A 12263-nucleotide genomic window follows, 5' to 3' on the forward strand; every position below is an offset into this window, starting at 1 on the left:
ATGATGGAAATTCTTACTTATATTTGTCAGACTACAGCGCCTTCACTGGTGGGAGTGAGTAATCACAGCATGACCAGTTTACATTATCAATATTGGGATACAAAGTTATAATGGGAATATAATAATCAGGACAGAACATGACTTTAAAATGGCCACTGAAATATGCTTGGCTACTCTGGTGAAATTATTCCCTATCCTCTTGACCTCTAGACTAAGAGGAAACCTTTGACCCAGTGATGGTATTGCCACCTCAGGAGTTGGGAGGTGCAGGGTTTGAACCCTATGCACCAATAGATCTGGCAAGCAGAGACTGAAACTGAAATCTGGGTTGACATCTAGCCCGATGCTCAAGTTCAATGTGAGTGGGTGGACTCTCCATCATGGTATGAGTTGTGCGGGCCCATATAATCCTCCCACCATATACCCCTGTTAACTGGTGTAAAAATGCCCAGGGAAGGAGCATTCACATCTGTCACACTGTGAATCCTTCCACCACTTCACACTATTCTCCAGGGGAAGAGTGCGAAGTAATGAAAACAGCAACTTGACAACTGTATTTGGTCTTGCAATCCCCATGTGCAACACTAAGGGAGATTGACTAGTGAATAATTAATGCATTCATGTTGTGAAAATTTTGGATATATTAAGCCCTTTCTCTTCCTGCAACCTGTGGACAGTGAGTTGTAATTGGAAGCTTTCTCCCAGCTTATTCTCTCTGCTTCCAAATCTTGCTCTGTAAGTCTATTCCCTGAACCTCAATCTCTGTGAGTTCATTTGTTGCCCTTCAAGTTATAAAGGTTCGTTCCCTCGCTCTCAATTTCTCTGAGCTCAGCCCTTATTCAGGTGTTTGGTAGTGTATTGATTATGCTACAGGACTAGACATCCAGGGGCCTGAAATCTAGAGAGAGTGAATTCAATCCCATGAAGACAGTTTAAGAATTTTAATTCAGCTTTTTTTCAAAAAAAGGACTGGAAATAAGAAGTTGGTGACAGTGAAAGTGAGCATGAAGCTGTTGGATTGTGATAAAAACCCAACTGGTTCACTAATGTCCTTTAGGGAAGGAAACTTGCTGTCCTTATCTGGCCTGGCCTACATGTGACTCCAAAGCCACAGCAATGTGGTTGACTCTTAACTGACCTCTGAAATGGTCTGGCAAGCCACTCAGTTGTATCAAAAACTAAGGATGGGCAATTAATGCCAGTTTTACCAGTGATCAACGTTCCTTCAGCTGCGCGGCTGTGCAGCAACCTGCAAGTCCCGACGCAGGCGGTGCAGAAGTCAGCCATGTTAAATTACCACGTGTGCACAGCCGCAGAAAAGCATTTCAAGGGGTCACACACTTAAATAAATCACCCGTGCACTGCATAAAAAAAAGAGGGAATGTTGCCAGCGATGCCCAGTTTCTGTAATTTAATCTTTTAAAATTCTCCATGAGCTCATTGCTCACTCTTCAAGTTCTCTATTAACTTCTTCGCTGCTGCTCGTTATTTTCATTTATTCATTCTCGGAATGTGGTAAGATTGGCACTTATAACCCATCCCCTAGTTGCCTTGGGAAGGTGATGGTGGGCTTTCCGCTTGAACTGCTGGAGAATTGGTGAAGGTAATAACTGAATGGCTTGTTAGAAAGCAGTTAAGGATCAACCACATTGGTGTGGGACTGGAGTCGAATATAGACCCAGACTGAGTAAGGATGGCAGATTTCCTTCCTTAAAGTATATTTTCTGTGAAATCATTCCATGCCCAGTTATCTCTGGTGACTAATGTCGTGTTGTTTCCTTCTAGCAGTCTCTAAACTCATTCACTACCTCGCTCTGTGCATGCTCATTTCCTGTCCTTCAAGTTCTTTGTTACCTTTTCTTTCTCTCATAAAGTTGGGAATCCAGCTGGCTAATATACACTTGGAACCCCGGTCTGATTGGGTGATCTTTTTTGCTCCTTGGCATAAGGATAGTGGGGCCTCACTTCTACCAACTTCTGATCCAGTTGAGCACAATCTGCTTAGCAGAGACCAGAGACCAAACCTGCAAACGTGCTTTGGCTTACTATAGTACAACATAGCACGTTTACAAAGCAAGCATTCCAACTAGCAAGAAATAATTTATTTTATTCAACCTGTTTAAATGAATAATTAGAAGCAATATCAAATTAATGTTTACATTTCAGATTGAAGTGAAATATTTGCCAGATCATTTGGCGGGATTTACATCAATTTCTTGCAATGCTTTCTCCCCCAGAATAAATGTTCAATATTGATTTAAACACTTCTCATATTTACGAAGCAACATTTCTGCATTTTAATGAATTGGGAAAATATTTGTGAAGAAAAATTTAATTTGCTAGAGAACAACATACCTTAAAAGTGGCTTGTTAGCATTTTGGTATCTGCTGTCAGTGCTTTAAAAAAAAATTAAGTAGCCAAACATCTTTTATTGGCCTCAGAAGCGATACTGCACAAATTCACTGGAATGGTACCAGGACTTAAAGAGTTAAACTTGGTTTGTATCCCTTTGCAAGATTAAGGGGGTGGTTCTATTGAGGTGTATGAAATGATTAGATCATAGCTGATCAGTATCTTTACTCTATTTATCCTCATTAGCTCCATAATCCAATGATGCCTTTGCCTAAAAAAAAGGGCTGATGATCTCAGCCTCAAAAGTTTCAATTGTTCCAGCATCCTCAGCCTTTTGCGGGAGAGATTTTCAGGCCGGAATTTTACTTTTGTCGGACGGGAGCCATCCACTGACTGAAAACTCACTGGCGATCCCACTTCCTCCTGGTCTGGGGATCCGGACTGCATTTTAAGGTCACCAGGCCCTTAATTGGTCTCAGGTGGGACTTGCACGTCATTGAGGCAGGAAGTCCTGCCTAATGGAGCTGCCAGCTAATCAGCGGGCTGGCAGCTCTTAGTCCCAGCAGCGCCACCATGAATGGTGGCCACCGCTGGGACTGCAACTTAGCTGAAGACTGAAAGGGAAGGACGGCCCCGGGAGAAGATAAGATTTTGGGGTCACGCGGGGGGTGATCGGTCTGGCCCCGGCGAGGCAAGGGTGGTTGACTGGGGGAGGTCGGAGGCATGTTGGGGTGGATGGGGCATCGGGGGTGACCCTCCATCGGGCACAGAGTGCCTGATCATGAGGGCCCCCACCCCCCAGGCTGTCAGAAAGCCCCGCCTGCTTTTGTCAGGCGGCTTTTCTCAGGCCTGGGCCACCCAACAGAGTAACTGTTTCCTCTGGTGGAGGAATCCATAACGTGGGGACATAACCTTCAAATTAATGCTGGGCCGTTCAGAAGGGAAATTAGGAAGCACTGTTTCACACAAAGGGTGGTGGAAATCTGGAACTCTCTCCCCCAAAAGGCTGTGGATGCTGGAGTCCATTGAAGCTTTCAATACTGAGAGTGATCTTTTTTTTTAAGCAAGAGTATCAAGGGATTATATAACAAAGATGAATAAATAGAGTGGAGATGCAGATCAAACATGATCTAACTGAATAGCGGAAAAATCTCAAAGGGCTGAATGACCTATTCTGCTCCTATTTAACCCTAGGTGAAGTACTGAGGTTTAGGGTACAGGGCAACAGCCGGGATAAAAAGAGCAGAACAATTAAATTGAGAAGTAATGGCTAGGTGATACAAAGTTTGGATTTTAAAGACCTGCAGAGTTAAAGTAAACTGAGGGATGCAGGAATGTTCACAGCTCTGAACTAATTTCTTCCCTCAATTTTTCATTCCTATGAAAGGATGAACAGAACTGCAAACATTTGGAACTCTCAATGTCACTGATTAGTGTACAACAACAGAAAGGGTAGCAAGAAAAAAAACCCCACAGAAAACGAAGAACACTTTCGGCAAATATATATTCTTTTTATGAATACATAGCCTTCTCGACCTGTCAGCAGCTTTTGGCATGGTTGACCACACAATCCTCTTCCAACACCTCTCCACTGTCGTCCATCTGTGGGAGACTGCACTCACTGATTTTGTTCTTATCCATCCAGTTGAAGACAGACAATCACCTGCAGTGGCTTCTCTTCCCTCTTCTGCATTGTTACAGCTGGTGTCCCCCAAGGAGCTATCCTTGGCCCACTCCTATTTCTCATCTACATGATGCCCCTTGGCGACATCTTTCAAAAAGACAGTCTCATTTTCCGCATGTGTGCTGACGACACGAGCTCTAATTCATCACCACCAGTCTCGACTCCTCCACTGTCTCTTAGCTGACAGACATCTTGTCAACATCCAATATTGGATGAGCAGAAATTCCCTCCAACTAAATATTGGGAAGACCGAAGCTATTGTCTTTGGTCCCAGCCACAAACTCCATTCCCTACCCATTGACTCTATCCCCCTCCCTGTCAACTGTCTGAGGCAGAACCAGACTGTACACAGCCTTGGTGTCATATTTAACCTTGATTTGAGTTTCCAACCACATATCCATGCTATCACTGAGACTACCTATTTTGATCTCTGTAACATCGCCCAACTCCACCCATCCTCAGCATCTTTTGGTGAAACCTTCATCCATGCCTTTGTTAATTCGGCCATTCCACCTTGCTGGCCTCCCACATTCTACCGTTCATAAACTTGAGGTCATTCAAAACTCAGCTACTCGTGTCCTTACTCATACCAAATGCTCACATCAAATGCTCGCCATCACCTCTGTGCTCACTGAACTGAACTGGTTCTGGTTAAGCAACGTCTCAATTTTAAAATTCTCATTCTTGTTTTCAAAGCCCTTCATTGCCTCACCCTTCCTTACCTCTGTAATCTCCTCCAGCCCTACAACCCTCTGATGTAGCTGTGCTCCTCCAATTCTGGCCTCTCGAGCATCCCTGATTTTAATTGCTGCGCCATTGATGGCCGTGGCTTAAGCTGCCTAGGCTGTAAGTCTAGAATTCCCTCCCTCCACCTCTCCACCTCTTTACCTTTCTTTCCTTCTTTCAGACTCTCCTTAAAACTTAGCTTTTTGACCAAGCTTTTGCTCGCCTGCTTGAATATCTCCTTTTGTAGCTAGTAGCCAAATTTTGATAACGTACCTATGAAGCATCTTGGGATGTTAAAGGCACTACATAAATACAGGATGTTGCTGTTTGAAGTGTTAACTGACAGTACCTTTTTATTTGCCTGCAGGGAATCATAGCCAAGTGTCCCGAGTGCTTGTGGCCATTAAGGTGATTGATGTTAATGACAATGCTCCAGAGCTTGCCTCACAACCTGAAGCATACCTGTGTGAAAATGGAAAATCTGGACAGGTGGGTACATCAGGGCAGATATTTAAAGGGTTTGATGCCCATGACCAGGTCCCAAGACACTCCTTTTTAGAGGGAGAACAAAACACTTAGAGGGAGCAATTTTAACCTTACCCAACAGTTAGGAAACTGATGGGATTTGGTGCAAACCCAGTTTTACAACGCTGCCCAATTTTGCCATCCAATCAAGTCAACAGAGACTAACATCCAATCTTTGTGGTTTTCCCTCTCTGAGAGTTAGGTTAAAATTACCCCAGTTGTGTTGGCCATTGGATACATAAAACAATGCCACTGCTGCTATTGTGAACACCAATGTTGTATTGTCTGTACACAGCATCCATTGAGATACTGAGGCTAATGGACCAGTAAAGTCTTAGGTTTGACTCCTGGTCTGTGATGGTTAGCTGATCTCAGTGAAGGCAGCAGCAAATGTGCTACAATTCGCCTCAGTGTCTCTGAGATTGGAGGGGAAAGGTGGGGGTGATGAGGGGAACCAGCCAACTCTGCCGATTGACCATTATCCATGACTGCTGCCTACATGGAGAGGTCATCAAATAGCCTGCTGAGTAGAAATCTAAGGAGTGGCATTCTGACCTCAGAGAATTGTGGGTGAAATCCCGCCCCAAAGTTTTGAGCACTCAGTCCAGGTTGGTACTCCAGTACTGTACTGAGGGAATGCTACACTGCCAAAGGTGCTGTCTTTCAAATGAAACATTTAACTGAGGCCTCATCTGCCCTCTCAGGTGGACGCAAAAGATCCCCTGGCATGATTTGAAGGGCTGGGCGGTTCTCTCCAGTGTTCTGGCCAATATATATCCCTCAACCAACATCACTTAAAAAAGGAATTTCTGGTCATTTATTACATTACTGCTTGTGGAATCCTGCTGTCCACAAATTGGCTGCAGCGTTTCTCAACTTACAACAATGACAACACTTCAAAAGGCGTTTGTTGGTTCTTTAACAGCTTGCACCAGTCTGAAATAGGCCTAATTGGCACCTCCTGTACAAGAACAGTGTATAATAACATTTCTCACATGCGCAGAACAGAGCAGGCATTAAAATCGCAAGCTCCCCCGCTAGCTCAGATGATAAATTCACCAGTGTGTCTGGTATTCAAGGAAAACTATGTTCCAAAGTTCTTTCTTTATTCATTCTCAGGATATGGCAAGGCCGACATTTATTGTCCATCCCTATTTCCACATAGAAACTAATGTTGGAGCTTCCTCTTGAAGGAACTGAGTAGTTTGTTGGCCAACCAAGCTGGGATGGGACAGAAGTCACATATGGACCCAGACAGAGTTAAAAAAAAAAGTTGGGTTGTTAACGGCAATCCAACAGCTTCATGGCCACTATAGTTTTAAGAAATAGGAACAGGAGTCTTCAGGAGCTAAAGATTGGGAGTTTGAGTCGTTAAAGCACTTGGACATAAAGATTGCTTTGGTCACCACATATAAGCTACATCATGAAGGTTATTATGAATTTACATGATTGTTCTGATGGAAAAACACCACCAGGAGAACCTTGACCGAGCCCCACACCCTCATGTTGTGTTTATCTTTTACTATTAATGCTTTACTGCTCATTTAATTATTAACAGGTCATTCAGACGGTCAGTGCCACAGACAAAGATGACCCAAAGGCTGGGCAGTATTTCTTCTATAGTCTGGCAGCAGAGGTTTCCAGGAACCCCAACTTTACAATCAAGAACAACGCAGGTAAACATGTTTGACAGTAAAATGCCTAAAGCGATGTCTCTATGTCAGATCGTCCCTCCAAACAGTGATGACACTGCATGCAAGCCTTTGAGCAATCAGGACTGTTCAGGTTGCGCTGCAGTGCTTTTCGATCTTAATTACAGCTCACAGTAATTAGCTGAAGGATTACTCAATCCGAGCATAATTGTCACTCTGGCAGCACTTTAGAGAAAAACCATGAAACCATGCCTGAGCAGTTTTCCTTTGGACTTATTCTTCCTATTTCATATAAATGCGTCGCTCAGTGAGAATGGCAGCATGTGGGAGCACTGATTTCAACAAGGGCGCTGTACAATGAAAGAATAAATACAACAACAACTTGCATTTTTATAGCAGATTTTAATGTCATAAAACATCCCCAGGTTCTTCACAGGAGCGATTTCAAACACAATTTAACACTGAGGCTCATAATGAGATATTAGGGCAGATGACCAAAAGCTTAGACAAAGAGGTAGGTTTTAAGGAGCATCTTAAAGGGGGGAAGCAAAGTAGAGAGGTGGAGAGGTTTAGTGGGGGAATTCCAGAATTTAGGGCCTAGACAGCTGATGGCATGGCTGCCAATGATGGAGTAATTAAAATTGGGGATGCTCATGAGGCCAGAATTGGAGAAGTGTACAGGTCTTGAAGGATGTATAATATTGTATAAATACAAGGACTTTACATACATTTAATGAATGCAGGTTGTGCAGCTTCTGTGACATCTCAATAAATCAATGTGTTTCCACCCCAACAACTGTGCACTGAAGGAAGGGCCCATGATTGATCTGCAGTCTCTGCTGATTTAGCTTATCTGAACAGAGAATCAGTCGTGACACTCCTCCAGTGCCAAAACTAAGGGGAGGGCTGTGTTGTCGGAGATGCCATCTTTCGGATGAGACATAAACGATCCCTTGGCACTATTTCGAAAAAGAACAGTGGAGTTCTCCCTGATGCCCAGGCCGACTTTTATCACTCAGCCAACAAATTGTCTGGTCATTACCATGTTGCCTTTGGTTAGGAAGGAGTTCCCATTTCTAAGCACCAATGAACAAGCCCATCCGGAATGTGCATTTCTGAATTGTGCTCGAAGCGATGCTGATCCATGCCTGGCCCATCAAAAGAAGGTGGCCTCCTGCCATTACATACTACCTGGACTCCTCTAGTTCCTCACTCCAGTGGCCATTCTTTATGAGTGAGCCTTGCTGGCTACCTGTTCAACAGATTGAGAGATTCCAGTTAACATTTGCACATCTGGCATCTTACAGCAAGGGTCAGCACATAGTGTTTGGGAGCAAAAACTTATACAGGCCCCAAGACCAATTGTCGTGCCCCAATTTCCTACTGTACCAGTGAACAGGATTCTAACTCTTTGACAATCTACTGGAAGTTATGCTTGAAGGGAGCAGAACAAATACTTTTCCAACTGGCTCAGTTTCCTCTTCCCCACCTCATAGCCTACCAGGACAGCACTGTACATTCGGGAAACTCAAAATCATGGGGTCAATTTTGAGTGGCCTAGCCTTGTGTCAGCATGGCGCTAATGGCCTCAAAATAGGGTCAGTGGAGTCAGCATCCCCATTAACACCAGCAATGCAGCCGGCGCCGTTTTGGAAGGGGTTACCCACCAGGTGTCGGAAGCCCCTGTCTGATTTAGACCATTGGGGCCCCCCTTTTAACATGGAAATCAGGGTCCCATTACATAAATAGCAACCTGATTAGCAATTTTAGGTTAGTCGGTGTTCACTCCCTACCAGTTCCACGAGCAGTGGAAGACAACAAGTCTGGCCAAAGGTAAATGACAGGAGAGTATATTTGGGGCCCACAAATATAATCGAGCTGCTGCCACCTCCGGGACCCCCATTTTCTGCACTCATGACTACCCCACCTCAGTCACTTACCTTGCTGGTGGCAGCTCCGCTCTGCTTCCAGTCTTTATTCTGTGCCAAGTCGAGTTGTAACATCTGTTTGGCACCCTCACAGTTCACCTGCCAAATTTAAAAGAGACCCTCGCTTTATAATTATGGGCAGCCACTGCACTGCTGAAAAAGCTGGTCAACAAAAGAACAACAACAAGAACTTGCATTTATATAACACCTTTAACATAGTCAGGTCAGCAGCTGGGAATTCTACACTGAGTAACTCAACTCCTGACTCCCCAAAGCTTGTCCACCATCTACAAGACACAAGTCAGAAGCATGATGGAATGCTCTCCACTTGCCTGGATGAGTGCAGCTCCAACAACACTCAAGAGGCTAAACACCATCCTGGACAAAGCAGCCCACTTGATCGGCACCCCATCCACCACCTTAAACATTCACTCCCTTCCACCACCACCCACAGTGTCAGCAGTGTGTACCATCTAAAGGTGCACTGCAGCAACTCACTCAGGCTCCTTCGACAGAATTTGCAAACCCGCGACCTCTACCACCTAGAAAGACAAGGGCAGCAGGCGCATGGGAACACCACCACCACCTGTAGGTTTACCTCCATGCGACACACCATCCTGATGTGCAAATATATTGTTGTTCCTTCACTGTCGCTGAGTCAAAATCCTGGAACTCCCTCTCTAACAGCACTGTGGGTGTACAGACACTAGATAGACTGTAGCAGTTCAAGAAGACAACTCACCACCACCATCTCGTGTCAATTAGGGATGGAGGGTTGGGCAACAATTGCTGGCCTTGCCAGCGATACCTACATCCCATGAACAAATAAGAAAACGTCCCAAGGCGCTTGACAGGAGCATTATCAAACAAAATTTAACATTGAGTAACATAGGATGACATCAGAACAGTTGAGCAAAAGCTTGGTCAAAGAAGTTGGCTTTATGGAGCATCTTAAAGAAGGAGAGGGAGGTAGCGAGGCAGAGAGGTAGGGTATTCCAGAGTTTAGGGCCTAAGCAACTGAAGGCATGGCCGCCAATGGTGGAGCGATTAAAATCAGGGGCCAGAATTGGACTGCAAGATCTTGGAGGATTGTATGGCTTGAAGAGGTTGCAGAGATTGGGAGGAGTGAGGTGGTAGAGGGATTTGAAAATTAGCAGAATAATTTTAAAATTGAGGCATTGCCAGACCAGGAACCAACGTAGTTCAGTGAGCACCAGGGTGATGGGTGAATATGACTTGGTGCAAGTTCGGATTCGGGCAGCAGAGTTTTGGATTAACTCAAGTTTGTGGAGGGTGGAAGATGGGAGACCAGCCAGGAGTGCTTTGGGATAGTCTATTGCTGTGAACATCATTTGAGTTTGGAGTTCTACTAGCCTGGAGTTCAGTGCTCCTGTATTGTAGGCTGGAAGAGGGCTGTAGTTATTTGTTGCCTTTGCATGACAGCTTATCAGTGGGAAACTAAGAAGCCCTTCTACTTTTAGCACCTGGCATTAGCATCAAACACATTTAATCAGATACATCATGGATTAGCAATGGGCTGAAGTTACAATTATTTCATGGGATGTGGGCATTACTGGCAAGGCCAGCATTTGTTGCCCATCCTTAATTGTCCTTGACAACTGAGTGACATGCTGGGCTACTTCAGAGGGCAGTTTTGGAGTCATATGTTGGCCAGACCAGGTAAGGACAGCAGATTTCCTTCCAGATTTTTTTTTTAATCTAACAATTGACAATGGTTTCATGGTCACCATTAGATTACCTTGTTTTTCAAATTCTAGATTTATTAATTGAACTTTAATTCCACAAGCTGCTATGGTGGTATTTGAACCCATGTGCCCAGATCATTAGCCTAAGTATCTAGAGTACTAGTCCAGCAATATTGTCACTACACCACTGCTTCCCTTTACTGAGTACCAACATGTCATGTCAAGATCACGATCTCAGAAGCCACTGCTCCTCTATGATGTCTCTGGATCAGATTGCTATATCATGTACTGATCAGTGTACTAATACAGTAGGAATTGTACAAAGACAGCCTAAGTTTATTTCACTTAGGACATTTTGAGCCCTCATGGAAAAGTTTATCCCCTTCAGTGTAACCTACAGCTGAACCCAAGTCTAGAGGTGAAAAGATGGTTTGCTAATGAACCAGGCCACCTTGTTCCCCTCCTGTTTATCTGTTTATGCATAAAAGTTCAGTTTGTAAAAGTTAATTTAAAGGTAAATATTTTTTTTTAAAATGAGAGACCGAGAGGAAGGATTAGGGTTCTTATTTATGCAAATCAATAGCAGGCAAGGCAAGTTACCAATGAGTAATTTGCTGAAGTTTGGGTTTCAAATGCTTGAAGATTGTAAAAAGTAGAGGAAGACTAGCATAGGTGCATGGGTCACTGCATCAGCTTGCCAATTCACAGCTTTGAGTTAGTGTAGGAGTAGTAGATTTAGAGTAGGAGTAGTAGAGTTATAATAGGAATAGTAGAGTAGTAGTGTGATGAGTTGTCAATAAACTTATTAAAGTGCAGATAAGGTAAGACTCCTCTAAAATGATGGGATAAAAATTGGAAAGGTTCTGCCATCCAATCCAACAGGTGTCCCCATAGACCTTTACAGCATAGAAGGAGGTCATTTGTCATATCACATCTATGATGGCTGTCTAAAAGAGCCAGTTGTTTATTCCCAATTCCCTGTACTCCCTTAAATGTTCCGTTTCAACTATTTGCCCCTTTATTTTTTTCCTTGGGGTTTAGCTCTTGACTCCCAAGCAAAATATTACTTCAAGCTAAACTGTACCATGGAAAACCATATTGTGGGTCTCTTGTTGAATTAATTCATTAAGTTGCTGTGCTACAAAGTTACAAGCTATTCAAATATGTTTTGCAAAAAAAAAGCACAATTAAACTAAAAACACTGTGGCAAGATTTCTTCTGCTGAATTGTACAATGGTCCCAATAGACTGCTTCTTACCAGTTCCTATAAATAGGCCTGTGAAGATGACTAATTATTAAACAAGTCAACCCAAAAATTATGTATTCAGTGAGTTCCATTCCATGCTGAAAGTCAGAGAATAAATTAAAGAGGATGGAAAGAGATTTTGAATTGAAAGAGAAAGTAGATGAGCAGAGATAGAAAGTGCACGAAAGGGCAAATGAGTGATCCAGAAGGATGGATTATGGCTGCAAACTCAGCAGCAGTAATAATAAGGGACGTGAAAGCAAGACAGAGAACAAATTAACATTTTCAGAAAGAGGGATTTAAAGAGCCAGAAAATCAAAATTGACAGCGAAATGAAGAGAGAAATCTATGGAATGAATCAGAAAAGCAAGCCAAATGGGCAAATATGAAAGGGGTAATTCCACAAAACTACATTCACAATGAGGATCCATGGATATGCCAGG

At 43.6% G+C, this 12263-nt stretch overlaps 1 protein-coding gene across 3 annotated transcripts in view; it reads left to right on the top strand.

Moving 5' to 3' along the window:
• Positions 1-12263, top strand: part of LOC137378719 (cadherin-8-like) — a 194578-nt gene that overhangs the window by 157372 nt on the left and 24943 nt on the right. For all 3 annotated transcript variants that reach the window (XM_068049077.1, XM_068049079.1, XM_068049078.1), the window contains exons 9-10: positions 5131-5252; positions 6847-6964. In XM_068049077.1, the coding sequence (XP_067905178.1) occupies positions 5131-5252; positions 6847-6964 (240 nt within the window). The remainder of the gene's footprint in view (positions 1-5130; positions 5253-6846; positions 6965-12263) is intronic.

This window comes from Heterodontus francisci, chromosome 17, assembly GCF_036365525.1.
Source record: "Heterodontus francisci isolate sHetFra1 chromosome 17, sHetFra1.hap1, whole genome shotgun sequence".
NCBI classification, from domain to species: domain Eukaryota; kingdom Metazoa; phylum Chordata; class Chondrichthyes; order Heterodontiformes; family Heterodontidae; genus Heterodontus; species Heterodontus francisci.